At 40.7% G+C, this 20908-nt stretch overlaps 1 protein-coding gene across 1 annotated transcript in view; it reads right to left on the reverse strand.

Annotated features, from left to right (window-relative positions):
- The window catches only part of PIEZO2 (piezo type mechanosensitive ion channel component 2), a 438513-nt gene that overhangs the window by 144624 nt on the left and 272981 nt on the right, over nucleotides 1–20908 (reverse strand). Inside the window, exons 22-25 of the mRNA XM_073550976.1 lie at nucleotides 12935–13139; nucleotides 12724–12825; nucleotides 2230–2395; nucleotides 1680–1923 (exon numbers count right to left, since the gene is read on the reverse strand). Of these exons, the coding sequence (XP_073407077.1) occupies nucleotides 1680–1923; nucleotides 2230–2395; nucleotides 12724–12825; nucleotides 12935–13139 (717 nt within the window). The remainder of the gene's footprint in view (nucleotides 1–1679; nucleotides 1924–2229; nucleotides 2396–12723; nucleotides 12826–12934; nucleotides 13140–20908) is intronic.

A 20908-nucleotide genomic window follows, 5' to 3' on the forward strand; every position in this document is an offset into this window, starting at 1 on the left:
TGTTTAATCTGTATTTGTAGGTTTCAGTTAATGAGATTATCGTGCTTCAGGGCTCTGCTCTGTGTTGCGTTTTGCCACACATTTTACATAATGCATGTAAATTGCTGACTTATAAAAAAAAATTACATCTCTTGTGTGATTTCTCCTGAGTACCATGCATTGCAATGCATTATACCTGTCAGTGCTGCACTGACATTAGCCTCTTAGACCATGTTCCTGGCATGGTCTAAGCAGGCCACCATTGCTTTCAGACCCGGAGGTCCTCATGATGACCTTGGGTTGCAATGACAACAATCGAACCCTTGCTATGACATTGCGAGGGCAGCAATTGGAAAGAAGAGGGGGGCCCCTCCCTCTCCTAGCCTCCCAAATGCTGTGATTGTGCTGGCACAACTCCTGTGCCGAGCACAATACCCATGACGTACCCATACTTCAAAGACCGGTAATCCCTACCCGACCATGGACATAATGTTAATGTAACCCATAATATGTATAATTCAATTGAAAATAAACTGAAATTTTTAAGGGTGGAAAATCAAAAATGAAGAACTAAAATAAAGTATTTACATAAATATGCACACCCCTAAACTAATATTTTGATGAAGTACTGTTCCAATTTGTGACATAATTCAATATTTTTAGGTAGGAGTCTATCAGTATGGCTAGAATTGGCAATCTTTGTGAGGACATCTCCTGTGTACAGGCCTCTACAATTCGCTCACCGATTTTAATTTGGATTCAGGTCTGGACTTTGGTTGCACCATTCCAATACTTTGATCGTCTTATGGCAAAGCTATTCTTTTCTTGACTTGGAGGTATGCTTAGGGTCGTTGTCATGCTTAAATTAAAAACACCCCCTCATCTTCAGCTTCTTAGCAGAAACTTTTTGTTGCAAAATTTAGTGATATTTGGAACTATTTATAATTCTTTTTACCTTGACTAAAGCCTCAATTCTAGCTGCCAAAAAACAGCCCCAAAGCATAATGCTGCCTCCACCGTACTTCACTGTGGGTATGTTGTACTTTTGGTGATGCAGAGTGCTGGCTTTGCATCAAACATACTTTTTTGGAACTATGGACAAAAAGTTCGACTCCTTAGACCATAACACGTTTTCTCACATGCTTTTGGAGGACTTAATGTAAGTTGTGTTGAAAAAAAAAAACGGGCTTGGATGTTTTTGTTTGTAAGAAAAGGCTTACATCTTGCCATGAAGAATACAGGAGATTTTTGTCAAATGTGGTACACAAAATCACTGCAAATGATGGCAGCTGTGAGCTGAGTACTACTTAACATGAGTTTTAATATGATTGGCTAATTCTGAACACAACCAAATACCCAATTATAGATTTCTGCAACCACAGTATTTCAGTTTTGTTCATTTTATTTTCTTCATCAAAATGATTTCAGTTTGTTTCCCAATGGATTTGTACAGATAATGGGAAATATTAAAAGTGTAAAATGTTCAGAAATGATTCTTCTTAGTATATTTTTTTTTTACAACAACCTGGCATTTTAGCATGGGTGCGTACTATGCATTTTATATCCAATGTTCATTCATAAGTAGCGTTAGTGTAATCGAAAACCACACTCAAAAAGATTATCTTATTGTAATGTTCTCAAGTCCCTGCAGCTAATGCATCAATAAAACAGATATAATTTCAAAACATGGAAATACTTACCGACAATATGTTTTTCATGGTTATTACAAAAACATTGTATGCTATCAACCAATCCCAGTAGCGTAAGATGCTTCGTATAGGCTTTAACAGCAGGTCTCCCCCAAATAGTAGAAAGTAGAAACAGGCCACCAAATAGCCCATGCAGAATATACTGATTCTTGTTGTTCCCGTAATGAATATAATGGTGAGGACAAACCAGAAGAGGTAACTGAATATAATTACTTTGCACATATCAAGATAAGATCTGAAAAAGAATGTTAAACATGGATGTACACTGTAATGACAATCATTATTGTTCAGTGCATCATCATATATCATATCAAATGAAAACAGTAAACTAGGCTTCCAACCACTTAAACTAACATATCATCATCATTGCTATACATTTTTCTGTTTTACATTAGTTTTCTAATTAACATCGAACATGAAAGTTTCTGACTTATAAATGATAGATATAATTCAGACTCTCTTAGCTTTGTGGAGAGCTGAGCACTATGACACATGTGTACAGCCTGGTAAATATTAGATGTACCGGGCACTGGGAGCATACCTGCAGTGTATAAAGTCAGGGACTGGATTGTGCTGGCTAAATGACGCTGCATCAAGATTCATACATATTTCCACATTATCCCCTGCCATGATCCGTACTGCTGCCTTATTTTCATCATCAAACACTTGCTTTTGAAAAGATGCGCAAAGCAATAGCATGAAGTCATCTGAAAGATAGACGGAAAAATATAAACAAAGAGATAGCATATATTACTAATATATATTAATAATTATATTTCAGTAAGTAGAACCATGTAATACTTAGACATAAAATAAGGAGAGTGACTAAAAGTCAAATTAAACCTTCATGAGTGTGAAAGCGGAATCCTATTAAGATACTGATAAATACAATGAACTTATAAAAATGCTGGAAACTGCCAGCTGTAATAATTTATTAAGAGACTTGCAGGCTCCCAATTAAATATTTTTTGGTCCCTGGGGGGGTTTAACCACTGGTATCTGCATCTAACTCTGGAATGGGGCCCTGATGGACACTTGTTAATTGAGAAGTGGATGGAATTAACATTCACTTGTATGGAAAACTGACCATGTCTCCACTGACCGCAGGGATCTTCAGGGCCCTGTTCTCAATCAAGATAGATGCAGGTCTCATTGGTGAGACTCACATCTGCTAACATTCCTTGGATATTCCAGACTAAAATACCCATTTGTCATCTAGCACAATCTGCTGTAATATTATATGGTACCAATAACAGGATATGGCGCCCTACTGTAATTGCACATGACTAGTCTTTATACATAAACATAAAAAATGTTTACTACCAAATTCTTTATTCTTTCATAAAATATAACATTGTGCCATACAGTGGGACTGTAGAAAGCCTCGTGGTGTTACACCTGACAAGTTAGGAATCCACTAAGAGGTTCACCGTGACGTGGTAATGGGCTTCAGACAGTCTGACCATAATCTTAACTCAGAACCCTGTGTTGAGTTTTGTAAATTTTGCAAAGCCGCAATAGATCAATGAGTAAGATTTGGATGTGTGGTCCATGTCTTAATTTTTGACAGCTGTAGCATATTGCATAGCACTTCTCCCATTTGGCCCAGGTGATTTTAAACTTGCATGAGGCAGCAAGAAGAGTGGTGTTGGTACTGTGTGCTGGCTATTGTTGCTGTCTTGCTTTGCCTGTGGTATGGTGTATCCTGAATCCATTGGGGTTTTGTCTTGCTGTATGAGTGCTGATGGGTATTTAGGTCGCTCCCGCTGCTGGCTGGGTGTTGCTATTGTGGGGAGGTTGAGCTGTGTACGGTTCTGTCTGTGATAGGAGACAGAGAGTTTGACAGCAGGTGTCATGTGGCAGTCTGCCCATCAGAGGTCACTAGAGAGCACCGATGGCAGTGATTATGTAACTGTCACTTGAGTGTTACATAACTGCCAGAGGTCGAGGTGACTCTGATTGGGCAGAGGTGACTGTCAGGTGACAGAGGGTGGGGCTACCTGGTCTGTCTGAATAAATACTGAGGTAAGCTTCCAGAAGCTTCAGTCAGCCAGGGGAGCTCACAGGTTAGGAGAGTCTGTCATACAAAGGAGACCCCTCAAACACTTTGGACAGTGGAAACGGTGACGGCGGGTGACCCTATAGAATCATAGAATCATAGAATCGTAGAGTTGGAAGGGACCTCCTGGGCCATCTGGTCCAACCCCCTGCTCAAAGCAGGATTCGCTAAATCATCCCAGTCAGATGTCTGTCCAGCCTCTGTTTGAAGACTTCCATTGAAGGAGAACTCACCACTTCTCGTGGCAGCCTGTTCCACTCATTGATCACTCTAACTGTCAAAAAGTTTTTTCTAATATCTAATCTGTGTCTCTTCCCATTCAGTTTCATCCCATTGCTTCTAGTCTTTCCTTGTGCAAATGAGAATAAAGTTGATCCTTCTACAATGTGACAGCCCTTTAGATATTTGTAGACAGCTATTAAGTCTCCTCTCAGTCTTCTCTTTTGCAAACTAAACATTCCCAAATCCTGCAACCTTTCCTCATAAGACAGGGTTTGCAGACCGGTCACCATTCTGGTCGCTCTTTTCTGAACTTGCTCCAGTTTGTTGATGTCTTTTTTAAAATGTGGTGCCCAAAACTGGACACAATATTCCAGATGAGGTCTGACCAAAGAGGAGTAGAGGGAAATAATGACTTCACGTGATCTAGACTGTATGCTTCTGTTAATACATCCTAGAATTGCATTTGCCTTTTTTGCTGCTGCATCACACTGTTGACTCATATTCAGTCTGTGATCTATTAGTATACCCAAGTCTTTTTCACATGTGCTGTCACTTAGCCCTATTCCTCCCATTCTATATATGCTTTTTTCATTTTTATTGCCCAGATGTAGTACTTTGCATTTCTCCCTGTTAAAAACCATTCTGTTAGTTGCTGCCCACTTCTCCAGTTTATTTAAATCTTTTTGAATCCTCTCTCTCTCTTCTCTAGTATTAGCTATCCCTCCTAGCTTTGTGTCATCAGCAAATTTAATCAGTTTACCCTCAATTCCTTCATCTAAATCGTTGATAAAGATGTTGAACAATACAGGGCCCAGGACAGAGCCCTGTGGTACCCCACTTGAGACATTCTTCCAACTGGATGTGCAGCCATTTACGACCACTCTTTGGGTCCGATCACTAAGCCAGTTATGAATCCACCTAACAGTTGCCTTGTCCATTCCATACTTAGTCATTTTTTCAATAAGGATTGTATGAGAGACTTTGTCAAATGCTTTGCTGAAGTCAAGATATACTATATCTACAGCATTTCCTTGATCCACCCAATCAGTGATACCGTCATAGAAGGAAATTAAGTTAGTCTGACATGACTTATTAGTTAGAAACCCATGCTGACTCTGTTTAATCACTTCATTCTTATCCAGGTATTGACATACATGTTGTTTAATAATTTGTTCAAAGATCTTTCCTGGTATAGAAGTCAGACTCACCGGCCTATAGTTGCCTGGGTCCACCTTCTTCCCCTTTTTGAAGATAGGAACAACATTTGCTCTTCTCCAGTCTTCTGGCACTTCTCCTGTTCTCCAAGAATTTTCAAAGATTATGGAGAGGGGTTCAAAAATTTCTTCTGCTATCTCCTTCAGTACTCTGGGGTGTAATTCATCTGGACCTGGAGACTTGAATTCATTTAGGTTAGCTAAGTGTTTCCTCACTATCTTTCTGTTTATAGATATCCTGGATTCTTCTATTCCCTTAATAGGACAGTGAATAACAGTTGATGTTGCATTTCCTTTCTGAGAGAAAACAGATGCAAAATAGGAATTTAAAAGTTCAGCCTTCTCAACATCCTGTCTTACCATTTCATCATTTTCATCCTGTAAAAATCCTATAGCATCTTTGACTTTTCTTTTACTTTTGACATATCCCCAAAATCCTTTATTATTGCTTTTGACATCTCTTGCAAGCCTCAGTTCATTTTCAGCTTTAGCTAATCTGATTTGTGCCCTGCAGGTTCTGCAGACAGCATTATATTCTTCTTTAGATATGCCTCCCTCTTTCCATTTTATAAACATTTTTTTCTTCCTTTTTAGCATGTGCTTAAGTTCTGTGTTCATCCATCCTGGTTTCCTTAAATGCTTCCTATTCTTCCCTCTTTTCGGAATTGTTAACAACTGTGCTTTGAGAATTTCATTTTTCAAGATTTCCCATCCTTCCTGGACATTTTTGTCTTTAAGGATATCCAGCCATTGGATCCCTCCAATTCTCTTTCTGAATCCCTTAAAATCTGCCTTTCTGAAATCTAACCTTGACGTCTGAGTCTTCACAGGTCTTCCACCTCTAGTTATCCAAAATTCTAAAATAGCATGGTCGCTACCTCCTAGGGTCCCAGCCACTTTTACCTCCTCAACCATTTCCTCCCTGTTTATAAGGATTAGATCCAAGGTAGCAGTTCCCCTTGTTTTCTCCCTTACCTTTTGGAAGATAAAGTTGTCAGCAAGAGAGGATAAGAATTTCCTTGACCTGTTAGTTTTGCCTGAGAGAGATTCCCAACAAATGTCTGGATAGTTGAAATCTCCCATGACAACTATGTCATATTTTTTGGAGAACTTGGCCATCTGATGCATAAAGAGTTCATCTATATCTTCGGCTTGCACAGGCGGCCTGTAGTAAATGCCTACAATGGTGTCCTTTCCATTGTTCTGTCCTTGTATTCTTACCCAAACAGTTTCCACAGAACTCCCAGTCTCTGAAGCTTCAATCTCTGTGCAGATATACGCATTTCGAACATACAATGCGACACCCCCTCCTCGTTTATCAAGTCTGTTTCTTGCAAATAAGTTGTATCCTTCTAGTCTTGTATTCCAATCATGTATATTGTCCCACCAAGTTTCAGTGATTCCAATTACATCATATTTCTTTTCCTGTGTTAGTAGTTCCAATTCTCCTTGTTTGTTGCCCATGCTTTGTGCATTAGTATAGAAACATTTTAGTTTGTGATTGGTTTCTCTTTCTCCAATATTTTTATTAATTAGATTCTTTCGTCTTTGTTCTTCCTTTCCACTTCTAATAGCAGAGTTCTCAATAGCATTTGTCAGGTGTATGGCTTTTTCTGGTCTTTTGCTTCCCTTCCCATGTTGTTCTAGTTTAAAGCTCTCCTTACAAGTGTAGCAAGGCGACTTCCAAATACATGCTTTCCAGTCTTCGTAAGGTGCACCCCATCTCTAGCAAGTAGTCCATCGTATAAGTAGTTCACTCCGTGATCCAGAAATCCAAATCGTTGCTGACGGCACCATCGACGTAGCCAGTTGTTCACCTGCAGAATCTTATTCCACCTCCTTGTTCCATGGCCATCCACTGGGAGGATGGAAGAGAAGACCACCTGCGCTCCCAGTTCTTTCACTTTCTTGCCTAAGTCTTCAAAGTCTCTGCAGATGGTTTCCAGGTCGTTTCTTGCGGTGTCATTTGTCCCCACATGTAGTAGCAGGAATGGGTAGTCATCTGTAGGTCTGAAGAGTCCTGATATCCTGTCAGACACATCTTTAATTTTTGCACCTGGAAGACAGCACATTTCTCTTGTAGTTATATCCGGTCTGCAGATAGCGGCCTCTGTTCCTCTCAGCAGGGAATCCCCCATGACCACCACTCTCCGTTTCTTCTTCACAACATTTTTCTTTCTCCATCCAGGAGGACTCTGAGGACGTACAAGGTTGCTGTTTGTTGGCAAAGTCTTATCCTGATGTATTTCTTCATCGTTTTCCTGCGTGAGAGCCTGGTACTGGTTTCTGAGCAGTATGGGTGCTGACTGCCTCCTGATCCTCCTGCTTCTCTGGGTCACATGTCTTCATTCCTCTGTTTCTTCAGGTGCACTTCGAATTTCTTCTCTTTCTGTAACATGAAGAGATAATTCTGCTCTGTCCAAGAACTCTTCACCTTCCTTAATGATCTTCAACGTAGCTAACCTCTCTTCGAGATTTTGCAACTTTTCCTCCAACAGGGACACAAGCTTGCATTTGTGGCATGTGAAGTTTGGCTTTTCCACTGGTAAATCTGTGAACATGTAGCAAGAAATGCAGCTCACCAAATGGCTCCTGGCCTCTTCCATCTTGAGATTTCTTAAAAACGATGAAAGATGAGCCAAATTTCGCGGAGACTCTTCACTTATCCCAGAAGGCACTGGGAATATGCAAATGATCTCCTCAAGACTCTTCCCCTGGTTTTCCGATTTCCTCTTTTCAGCTGCAACCGCCAAAACCCAGTGATCGTTGAGCTCGCGGAGACTCTTCACTTATCCCAGAAGGCACTGGGAATATGCAAATGATCTCCTCAAGACTCTTCTATAGGACATTGGTCACAGGCAGAGACGGCCTGTGAGGACCTGAATTATTGGTGGATGTTGTAAGGTGAAACGCCGTGGTGGATTGGCCTAGGGCAGCCATAGCGCATAGAGCCACGAAGTACGCCTGACGGAGAAAGTGTACAAGTGAAGGTACCCGGGCCTGTCTGCAGGATTCACAGTGTGAAACATCTGTCGTGTTTTGTTCTGGTCGTCGTGAGGGCGGCCAATAAAAGCAAACCTGTTGAATACAATTCCTGCCTCTGTCTCGTGCCAGTCGACGTCAAGAAGCGGGTCACCCCCCATTCCTGTGAGTACAGCACACCTCCTCCGCCTACCAGCCACACCACCTAAATACCACAGCAAGCTACCCTCCGCCCCAGCCTGCCACCCGGACCTCTACACTATGACAGTGATTGTCATGTGACACTACATCTGACAAAATGATGGACCACTAAGAGGTTTACTTTGCATTAAACTTCATACATTCTGATCACAATGTTAAAGGGGATATCCAGGACTTTAAAAAAAATGTGCTTAAACACTAGGTTTCTACGTACCTGCCTGTTGTGCCCGATCCCGTTCTGCGCTGGCACAGAGCGGTCACAGACTTCAGCTGATGTCACGTCAACAGAGTAACCGTTTCTTTTCCTGATGACAGGATGGGACTACTGATACCATGGTGACTGACAGCCTGTTCCCCACTGCCTAATTGGGGAAGCCAGCTGTCAATCTGCATGATGCCAGTAGTCCTTCCCTGTCGACAGGAAGAGAAACTGCTGCTCTGTTGGCAGGGAGCAAAAAGAAATCTCCAGTGCCGGGCACAACAGTCAGGTAGTTGCCTCTGTTAACAACTAGATGCCAGTTTTTTTCTTTCAGTCATTGATTACTTCTTTAAGTAATCTTCTGGTCCCAGAGCTCTCGTGCAGTGTTGTGACACGTGGTGCCCAGCGCACAGTCAGAGCCAGCTTCACTGTCTTTGCCTTCAAGGATCAGCTGCAGTCAAGACTCGTCTTCATTTTCAATCCCTACGAAAGCAGAGACAGTGACGTCAGCGCTGACTGGGCGCTGGGCACCACGTGTCACAACACTGTATGAGAGCTCTGGGACCAAGAGCGCTGACACCACTGGATTGGCGCCGGCATGGGAGGTGAGTAAAGTTTTTTTATTTTATCGGGGCAAAACATTTAGTTCAAGAAGGGGTTGTCCTAGTAGTGGACAACCCCTTTAAGAAATAAAACCCTAAAATGTAAAGTACTCCTTCAAAAAAATTGAAAAAGACAATTATTTAGTAAAAGTCAATATTATTCTACAAAGACTACATTAAGATGAAAATGTTTTTAAATTCTTATAATATTGGCAGCAGTGGGATTACAGGAAGACTACATTAAACATAAAAATTCCACACGTTAGATATCAATAAGAACAGAATAACCTAAAGAATTAAATTAACACATTATTTAGTGTGAAACATGTAAAGCGAAAAAAAAAATGTTACTAAATGGTGCCTAAAAATAATACAAATTCTCATGAATAAAATAAGGCCTCACACGGGAACATCACTAAAAAAATAAAATAGAATGGCTGCTATAACGTGTTTATATAATGTGATGTTGAGTTCAAATCAACGTCCTTCATTTGAAAGAGCTCCCAAATTTGGAAGTTCAGTCTTAAATCCTTACTGACATCTGCCGTACATGTATGGTGTAAGTCAGTAGCGGGTGTATGGAGAGGACCCACGGGGCAAACTTGTCAGATACTAGGCAGATCATGGCTCTGTGTTACAATCAGGACCTACCTTTAACAATTGTGGGTAGCGCGTAACACCGCCCTTGATTGTTGTGTTCCTAAATACCTCTGTCAAACTCTCTCAGTGGCATTAATGTGATCTTAGGTCACCAAGGGGTTGCTATGACAGCAGGTGGTCTATTGAAGACCTCAGTGCTTGTCATTACATAGATCCCTTGAATTCAGGCTATATAGTGAATATAGTGATTTTCACTATATGCAGCAATTCTGTGGCATTGCTTGTGTATAGCACAAGCAATCAGATGATCACAGGTTAAATTCCCTTAAGGGTACAAACAAATACAAGGGACAAGTAAACAAAATGTTATAAGAAATTTGAAAAAAAATAAAAATACATAAAAGTTGAAATCATCCCCCATTAAAAAGGATAAGAATTTTTTTTAAAAATACACAGATGTGGTATTGCTGCAATAAAAACAGTCTGAACTATGAACATATAAAAACAGCCCAAGCAGTAAACAGCAAAAATGGAAAAAATTCAAGAACACCAAAATTATGTTTGTTTGGTTGCTGCAATATCTCAAACAATTCTGTAACAATAGATCAAAATGTCATATCTATCCCAAAAAGGTATCAATAAAATTGTTGTCTTGCCCAATGAGAAATAAGCCGTCACATAGCTCCATTGACCGAAATAAGGAAAACGTAATGGGTCTTGGAAAATGGTGACACAACACCCCAAACGTTTTTAAAAAAAAACTTCAGATTTTTTTCATCACTAAAATAATAAAAAACGTAATATGTATGGTATCCCTAGAAATGTACTAATGAGCAGAATAATACCTGAAAGTCCTTTTTACTTCAAAATGTACACCATAAAAACTATTTCCAAAAAACAATGTAAGAATTGCGTTTTATTTCACAATGTCACCGCATTTGTAATTGTATTCCTGTTTTACAGTACATTATGTTGTAAAAGGAATGGTGTCATTCAAGAGTACAACTCATCCCGCAAAAAAAATCAAAAAAAAGTGTGACTTCTTTCTGTAAGTTTTTGCTTTTCTGATCAAACAACCACTTTAAAGTAACTCAAAGCAGTCACTGATTTACTGTAGTGTTTTGCCTATCTATGATCATAGTCTTGTCTAAAGGACTAAAGCAGGGGTAGGGAACCTATGTCTCACGATACCTCAGACATAACAAAAAAATAATAATGAAGGAAACAGCTGATTTCCGAAATGCGTATGATAAGTTTCGTCCTTATGGCGCCTTGTACCTGTGGCAGTCACGTGGGCTACACGTGACCACTGATGTCACACAGGTCCTGCAATCTCCGGTCACCATCCTACCACAGAACTCGACCGCAGCACCTGAACATCCACGCCTGCCCGGTATAACCACACGGAGCGCCTGTCACCGGCTGGGACAGCTCAAGAGGAGAGGATTTATTCAAGTCTCTCACTGAGCTCGCTAAAGAAAAAAAATCTACCGATGGATAAACTTATTTCGGTGTGTACTGATGGTACTCCGTGCACGGTGGGGAAACCAAAGGATTCGTAGCGCTTCTTCGTGAACAAGAGAAGAGACCTATCCTAAGTTTTCACTGCATTCTACATCAGGAGGCGCTTTGTGCTCAGATGTGTGGTGAACAGCTTGGTGAAGTGATGTCGCTGGTCATTCGGGTAGTCAATTTTATTGTTGCCTGAGCTTTAAATGATTGCCAGTTTAAAACACTACTGGATGAAGCTAGGATAATTATCCTGGTCTGCTTCTGTACAGCAATGTGAGTTGGTTGTCAAGAGGGAAGGAGGGAAGGTGCTGTCATTTCGCAGCTTGTCTGAGTGAAATTCGGACTTTTCTTGAAATGAAAAACGTTGAGCATCCCAAGTTAGATAACACTGAGTAGCTCCTGAAGTTCGATTATCTCGTAGACATGACTGAACATCTGAACCAGCTCAATGTGAAAATGCAAGGCGTTGGAAGTACAGTCATCCCTTCAACAAGAATCTTTGCATTTGAAAACAAGCCAGAACTCTTCATCACCGACACTGAAACAGGTCGCTAACTACACTTTGAAAAACTTGGAGAGTTTAAAGATTCATTCACAGCAAGTGACCCTGCTCAACAACTTGATCTTCAGCAGCTAGCGGGCTTCATATCCAATCTCCTGCAGTCTTTTTACGTTCATCACCCATCCACACAAGTGTGCAGTGGACAGCGCCAACCTGAGTTACATTTCCGTGTCTCCGTCAGAGATTTTGAGCTACAAACTGCTGACCTCAAGGTCTCGGACATGTGGGTAAATAAGTTCAAGTCACTGAATGAAGATTTAGAAAGACTTGCACAACAGCAAGCAGAGTTGGTGAGCAAACACAAGTGAGGAGAAATGAAAAAACTTCAACCCGCAGACCAGCTGATTGTCAAAACATGGAATGGGGTTCCCATCACATACCACACACTGCAGCGTGTGAGTATTGTTGTATTGACAATGTTTGGCTCTACATTTACATATGACCAGTCTTTCTCACATCTAAACAACATTAAGACCAGCCTATGATCACATTTAACGGATGGAAGTCTCAACACCTGCATGAAGCCTAACCTCATCACGTATCAACCAGGCTACAAAGCCATCTGCAACACCATACAGCACCAGAAGTCACATTAATGGTAAGAAGTACTTTATTCATCATTGGTTAGCAACAGCATAACAATGTTATTAAAAAAAAATCAGAGACTTATTGTACTTTAAAAGTGTTGGTCTCACATAAAATTCACACATTTACTTGTGCTTAGTTTTAAACATATTGTATGGCTCTCACAGAATTACATTTTAAAATATGTGGCGTTCATGGCTCTCTCAGCCAAAAACGTTCCCGACCCCTGGACTAAAGGTACCAATATGCATTAGACAATATGGTAATTTGCTATATAATGCAACCTTGCATACTTACAGATAAGAAATAGAGGGTTAGGTCTCACAATAAAGTCTGGAAAGTACAACCATTTAATTATATTGGAATTAAATTTGGCTCCATGGTGTCTCCAAGGATAATCTAAAAAAAGAGATAACATATTTAAAAACAATTATTCCTTGGCATAAGAATAACTTGGCACAAAAGATCTGTGCTAACAAATACTTATAGATGAAAGATGATCTTTTACCTTTACATGGAGCCGGAGGAATGCCAATACATATGAAGTACTGGAATGTAATAATACAAGCGAGAAAGCAGCAATATTTATGCCAGACTTCTGCAATTGCTTTTCTTCTGCGTCTGTACAGTACGGCAAATAGCCAAAATGCATGGATCATGGCAAAGAAATCCATCCTCTGACCAATTACATTAACAGACAGTAAGAAGCAAGTCTGCAGACGAAAAGGAAAATAACAATTTTGTATAATACTGCATTTAGTGTAAAGTTACAACTCTGAGTGTTAAGTGTTTATATTGGAAGTCAGATGAACAGGGATTTATACCTTGCCTTTGTTCCACAAATATTATTCTTGAAAGTTTAAAAGGAACCTATCATAGAATAAATGATATTTACAGCATCTGCAGCCACAGTGCTAACCTGCAGGTAAATATCAATGTAATTATATGTGACTGTCTTATTGGAAGTTCGCCTAAAGGGAGAAAACTAAATTATAATCTCCCTGCAGCTGCCCGCTTCCAGTCAAATAGTGTGGGGGATGTGACTGGTTAGCATTCCTTACACCGGGAGCAGGATGATATCACTCCCCACGCTTCTGGACTGAAATCCTACTCAACCCACCCTCTGTATAGTAGGATTTCATTCAAATGGTATGGCGAAGTAGCTACAGAGCTCTCACTGTGAAAAGTGCAAAAACTGCGTACAGAACACTCACTGTGCACAGAGAAATCACTATGTACAGATAAATCACTATGTACAGAGCACTCACTGTTTACAGATCACTTACTGTGTACAGAGAAATCACTGTATATAGTGCAATCACTGTGCACAGAGCAATAACTAGGTACAGAGCAATCACTGTGTACAGAGCACTCACTGTGTACAGAGCACTTTACTATGTACAGAGAAATCACTGTGTACAGAGAAATCACTATGTACAGAGAAATCACTGTGTACAGAGAAATCACTATGTACAGAGAAATCACTGTGTACAGAGAAATCACTATGTACAGAGCACTCACTGTGTACAGAGCACTCACTGTGTACAGAGCACTCACTGTGTACAGAGAAATTACTGTGTACAGAGCACTCACTGTGTACAGAGAAATCACTATGTACAGAGAAATCACTGTGTACAGAGAAATCACTATGTACAGAGAAATCACTGTGTACAGAGAAATCACTATGTACAGAGCACTCACTGTGTACAGAGCACTCACTGTGTACACACTGTGTACAGAGAAATTACTGTGTACAGAGCACTCACTGTGTAGAGAAATCACTATGTACAGAGAAATCACTGTGTACAGAGAAATCACTATGTACAGATCACTCACTGTGTACAGAGCACTCACTGTGTACAGAGAAATCACTGTGTACAGAGAAATCACTGTGTACAGAGAAATCACTATGTACAGAGAAATCACTATGTACAGAGAAATCACTGTGTACAGAGAAATCACTATGTACAGAGCACTCACTGTGTACAGAGAAATCACTGTGTACAGAGAAATCACTGTGTACAGAGAAATCACTGTGTACAGAGCCCTGACTGCTTATAGCCCCCAAACTGCATATTTGAATGGAAGGAAGTAGCTGCAGGGAGTATATTATTTAATTTTCTCCTTGCAGCCATAGTTCCACTAAGAGATCCATGTATAATTAAAAGGGTATTTATTATTTTATTTATTATTTTTTATTAAAGGAGGCGCTCTCTTTAATGTTGCCTTCAGCACAACACATCCAAAATGTGCGTCGTGGTGTACGTGGTATCGGGACCTGGCAGATCATAAAGGTATATTACCTTCCCTTCCTTCCCTTATTGTCACTTTAGCACTATGCACTTTGAGCGCGGCATGGAATATTGTTTTTTACTTTGACACTTATGGACTTTAATTGCTTTCACTTGGGGAAGTTCCCCCTCAATATTTTTTTGAAATACACAATTTTATTATTATTTTTTATGGATAATTTTTTCAATTTTTTGGAGGCACTCTTGATAATTCTTACTGTGTACCCACACATATTTTAATTGATTCATATAGTCCTTTGTTAATCTCGTATTCATCTTTTCTTTGGATCCGCCACTTGTAATATTGGTTTTATAAATATAACTATGTCCTCTTATTTTATTTCTATTTATGTATATTTCATCTTGATACGTGCACATTTTTTATACAGTACCACTGTTTGCCACCATCATTAAATAAAGGCATATTTTTTAATTGAATATTCCTTGTCTGGATTTTCATGGCTATCCATTGTTTTAGGGTGTTTTGGTTTAATGTTGCCTTGCAGAGAAAAATGTTTCTTATTAAAACAGAATGTTGTAGAGAATTAAAAAAGATGCACTCACCAACCATCCACTACTCAGGTACCAATGTCGCTGGGCCTCCTCATGACAGCAGAATGTGGAGGCCAGCAGGAGAGCAGCGGGGTGAGAAGAGTATACTATTTTATTTTGTACATCACTTGAAGCTGTTTTAGAAGCAACTTCAATGGGCAACCTTTCCATATTTTCTGCCTATAAACATGTAGTTACAGTGGCATGTAAAAGTTTGCCACCCCAGTCAAAATTACTGTTATTTTGAACATTTAACCCCTTTACCCCTAAGGGTGGTTTGCACGTTAATGACTGGGCCAATTTTTAAAATTTTGACCACTATCCCTTTATGAGGTAATATATCTGGAACGCTTTCATGGATCCCGGTGATTCTGAGAATGTAGTAGTAAAATTTCTTTGATATGACTTTGGGTTTATTTGTGAAAAAAATGAAAATTTGACGAATATTTTGAAAATTTCACAATTTTACAACTTTGAATTTTCATGCCCTTAAATCACAGAAATCACAGAGATATGTAAAAAAATACTTAATAAGTAACATTTTCCACATGTCTACTTTACATCAGCACCATTTTGGAACAAAATTTGTGTTTGTTAGGAAATTATAAGGGTTAAAAGTTGAACAGCGATATCTCATTTTTACAACACCATTTATTTTTAGGGACTACATCATATTTGAAGTCACTTTGAGGGATCTATATGATAGAAAATACCCAAAAGTGACACCATTCTAAAAACTGCACCTCTCAAGGTGCTCAAAACCACATTCAAGAAGTTTAACCCTTCAGGTGCTTCACAGAAATTTTTGGAATTTAAAAAAAAAAAAATGAACATTTAACTTTTCTTTACAAAAAATTTACTTCAGATCCAATTTTTTTTATTTTACCAAGGGTAACAGGAGAAATTAGACTACAAAAATTGTTGTGCTATTTGTCTTGAGTATGCCGATACCACATATGTGCGGGTAAACCACTGTCTGGGCGCATGGCAGAGCTTGGAAGGGAAGGAGTGCCGTCTGACAACGCAAAATTGGCTAAAATTGAGATCAGACACCATGTTGCGTTTGGAGAGCCCCAGATGTGCCTAAATAGTGGAAATCCCACACAAGTGACCCCATTTTAAAAACTAGACCCCCCAAGGAACAAATATCTATATGTGTGGTGAGCACTTTGAACCCCTCAAGTGCTTCACAGAAGTTTATAACGAAGAGTCATGAAAATAAAAAATCATATTTTTTCCACAAGTGATCTTTTCGCCCCCAATTTTTATATTTTACTAAAGGTAACAGGAGAAAGTGGACCCCAAAAGTTGTTGTGCAGTTTTTTTTGAGTTCGCTGATACCCCATATGTAGGGGATAAACCACTGTTTGGGCGCATTACAGAGCTCGGAAGGGAAGGAGCGCCGTTTTCAATGCAAAATTGGCTGGACTAGAGATTGGACGCCATGTCACGTTTGGAAGTGCCTAAACAATGGAAACCCCCACAAGTGACACTGTTTTGGAAACTAGACCCCCCAAGGAGCTTATCTAGATGTGTGGTGAGCACTGTGAACCCCCATGTGCTTCATAGAAGTTTATAACAGAGCCATGAAAATAAAAAAAACATATTTTTTCCACAAAAATTATCTTTTCGCCATCATTTTTTAATTTTTTTAATGGTAACTGGAGAAATTGCACCCCAAAAGTTTCTGTGCAATTTCTCTTGAGTAAGCCGATACCCCATATGTAGAGCAATACTACTTTTGAGGCACAGTGCAAAGTTCAGAAGGGAAAAGGTGCCATACTAGAGTTCAGATTTTGCTGGAATGGTTTGAAGGTGCCATGTTTCATTGGCAGAGCCCCTGAGGTGCCAGAACAACAGTAATCCCCTATATGTAAACTCATTTTTCAATATACACTCCCAATGAATTCATCTAGGGGTGTAGTGATCATATTAACACCATATGTGCCTCACAGAATTTTATACCACTGAGCGGTGAAGAAAGAATAAATTACATTTTTACCACTAAAATGTTGTTTTAGCCCCAAGTTTTTAATTTTTGTAAGGGCCAATAAGAATTTTTTTTACCATAAACTGAGGTCCATTTTTTCCTCAGTGCGCTAATACCCTACATGTAATTGGGAAATATTTATCAGGCACAGTGCAAAGTTCAGAAGGCAAGGAGCAACAGATTTTACTGTTATGGTTTACAGGTGCCATGACCCACTGGGAGAGCCCATGAGGTGCCAAAACAGCAGAAACCCCCATAAGTGAACCCATTTTATGAACTACACCTCTCAACGAATTCATCTAGAGGTGCAGTGATCATATTGATACCATAGATGTGTCACAGAATTTTATACCTGTGACGTTTCTGGAGCGGACAATGTACAGGAGTGGACCCTCTGGATCACGGATCTGGAGCCCCTGGGCCGAGCGCGCCAGGTGATAACCGACCCCTATACAGGGATCATTAGGGGCAGGACCACAGGGGTCAGAACCGCGACAGCTGGAACCAAGAGGGACAGCTCAAGGACAGATAAGGATACAGGCGGACTGGAATGCAGGACAGAGACTAGGGTACCTGAGCAGAGGGTACCAGAGGAGGAGGGATACCAAAAGGGCAGCAGGAGGAAGGCACGGAAGATGAGGAAAGGCAGGCATAGAGAACCCAGAAGCAGGAATAAAAACGGGCGGACAGAGGACAGGAACCAGCAAGACAGGGACCAGGCAAGGGACTATAACACCAGACGATAGACAGGAGGTAGCAGGGACTGGACTAGGAGAGGACAGACCAGAGGGATGGCAAGGAACGGAGACAGGAACAAGGCAGACAGGGACCAGGAAAAGACACGGCTAGAGAACTATTGAAGCACTATAGCGACCAGAATAGTGCAGGAGCACCACACAATTACCAGGCGTCTTCCCCTTAAGGAAGATGCCTGAAATACCTTATACCCGGAAGTAGATCACCACGGCCCTGCCCCTCAGCGACGCCCCCCGCCGAGTGAAGAGAGCGGTCGGGAGCGCACCTGCGGCCTAAGGGTGGTGCACGGGACCGCAGCAGCACGGGAGGAAGGATGGGAGAGTGCCCGGGAGGAGAAGCGCAGGTGAGACGAGCTGCGGCGGGTGCCGCCGCTGATGGAATATCGGCAGGCACGGCCGCCGATGTTAGAATACCATTGGGCAGTGAAGATAAAAAACTAAATTTTTACCATCAAAATTTTGTTTTAGCCAAAGATTTTACATTTTCACCCAAGAAGTGGGTAAAAATGGCACCAAAATTTGTCCCAAAATTTCTACTGAACGTGGCAATACCCAAGATGTGACTGTACACAGTACTACGACTCGGGAGGAATGGAGCACAATTTGCCTATTCAAGTGAATGGGTTTATGCACATGTCAGTGTGTTTCCACGGACCATGTGTCCGTGGGCAAAACATGCTGACATGTCCGTTTTTAATGTCAGCACGGACCGCAAAACATCCCGCACACGTGAACATGCATAACACTCATGGATGTCATCTGTGTGACACGCATCAGCATTGGGGAAGAAGTGTTACAGTAAACTCACAGCTGGGGGCTGCAACCCTCAGATCTCAGCTTCTGCAAGGTTGGTTATCAAGAATAGAGGGGTCCCCACGCTGTTTTTTTTAATTTAAATAAATAATTGTAAAAAACGGCGTGGGATCCCCTTGCATTTTTGACAACCAGCCTTGCTAAAGCTCACAGCTGGGTGCTGGTATTCTCAGGCTGATAAGGAGCCATGGATATTGACCCCCGCAGCCTAAAAATAGCAGTCTGCAGCTGCCCAGAAAAGGCACATCTATTAGATGCGCCAGTTCTGGTGCTTTGCCTGGCCCTTCCCACTTATCCTGTAGCAGTGGCAAGTGGGGGCATATTTGTGGTGTTGATGTCACCTTTGTAATTATCAGGTGACATCAAGCCCACGGCTTAGTAATGGAGAAGCGTCTATAAGACACTTATCCATTACTAATCCTATAATTGTATGGTAAATAAAGACACAGCCAGAATAATGTCTTTTATTAGAAATAAAACAAAACACACTTTTCCATTTTTTTTAAAAAATAACAAACACAGCTTTACTCACCCAACGCCTATTCCACCGAAGCCCTCGTTGTCCTGTAATAAAACAAAAATAAAATGCAAAAATATTCCTCATCTATCTGTCGTTCTGTCTCACTCCGTAATCCATTTCTGGGGGATGACTATTTTTCAACCTGGACGATGCCAAGATGCGACCGTCCAGGCTGAGAACCACTGGTGAATGAGATGCTGCAAGAGCAGCGTCAGTGACTGGCGGTGATGTCATAGAGGTTACCTCCGGTCACTGAGGCTTTGTTCCGAGCCGGGCTGAACTGTGTTGAGATCCGATGAGATCCCCGCTAGCACCGTGAGCACTCACGGTGCTAGGGGGGATCTCACCAAAGTTCAGCCTAGCAGGGAAGAGAGCCTCAGTGACCAGAGGTTACTGAGGCTCCTTTAATGTTAAAACATTAAAAAAAAACATTTTAAAAATCACAAAAAGGAAAATGGGCTGAGGCAAAAATTTGGGCACCTTTGGAGATTTATGTGCTCCGATAACTTTGACCAAGGTTTCAGACCTTAATTAGCCTGTTGGGGTTTTGGCTTGTTCACTATCATGGTTAGGAAAGGCCAGGTGATGCAAATTTCACGACTTTATAAAAACCCATCTTTGTGTAACATTGTGCCAAAAAGCAGTAGCCATGGGTTCTTCTAAGCAGCTGTCTAGCACTCTGAAAATGAAAATGGTGGAGGCCCTGAAAGCAAGAGAAAGCTATAAGAAGATATCAAAGCCTTTTCAATTTGCCCCTTCCTTAGTTTGCAATGTAATTAAGAAATAGCAATTAAGAGGAACAGTGGAGGTCAAGATAAGGTCTGGAAGACCAAGCAAAATTTCAGTCAGAGCTTCTTGTAGGGGAACCGCCGCTTGACTGAAAAAGACCTTCAGAAAGATGTAGCAGACGCTGGAGTTGTGGTACATTGTCCTACTGTTCAGAGACACCTGCACAAATATGTCCTTCATGGAAGCATCATCAGAAGAAAACTTATCCTGCGACCTCAACATTAAATTCAGCCTCTGAAGTATGCAAAAAAAATCTAAACAAGCCAGATGCATTTTGGAAACAAGTTATGTGGATCGATGAGGTTAAAATAGAGCTCTTTGGTCACAATGATTAGAGGTATGTGTGGAGAAATAAGGGCACACAATATCAGGAAAAGAACATCTTGCCAACCATTAAGCATGGGGGTGGATGAATCAGGCTTTGGGGTTCTGCTGCAGCCAATGGCATGGGGAACATTTCACGGGTAAAGAGAATAATGCATTCAATTAAATTTCCATAAATTCTTGATGCAAACATAACACCATCTGTGAAAAAGCTGAACTTGAAAAGAGGATTGTTTCTACAAATGGATAATGATCCTAAACACACATCAAACTCCACTACCTCACAAGGCACAAGTTGAATGTTTTACAATGACCCTCACAGTCCCCTGTTCTGAACATAAAGCAGTACTTGCAAGATGACCCAGGAATCTCACAGAACTGGAAGAATTTTTCAAGGAAGAATGGATGAAAATCCCTTAAAAACTAGCACTGAATGACTCCTGGCTGT

This window comes from Dendrobates tinctorius, unplaced genomic scaffold (assembly GCF_039654945.1).
Source record: "Dendrobates tinctorius isolate UK_male_01 unplaced genomic scaffold, ASM3965494v1 ptg000171l, whole genome shotgun sequence".
NCBI classification, from domain to species: domain Eukaryota; kingdom Metazoa; phylum Chordata; class Amphibia; order Anura; family Dendrobatidae; genus Dendrobates; species Dendrobates tinctorius.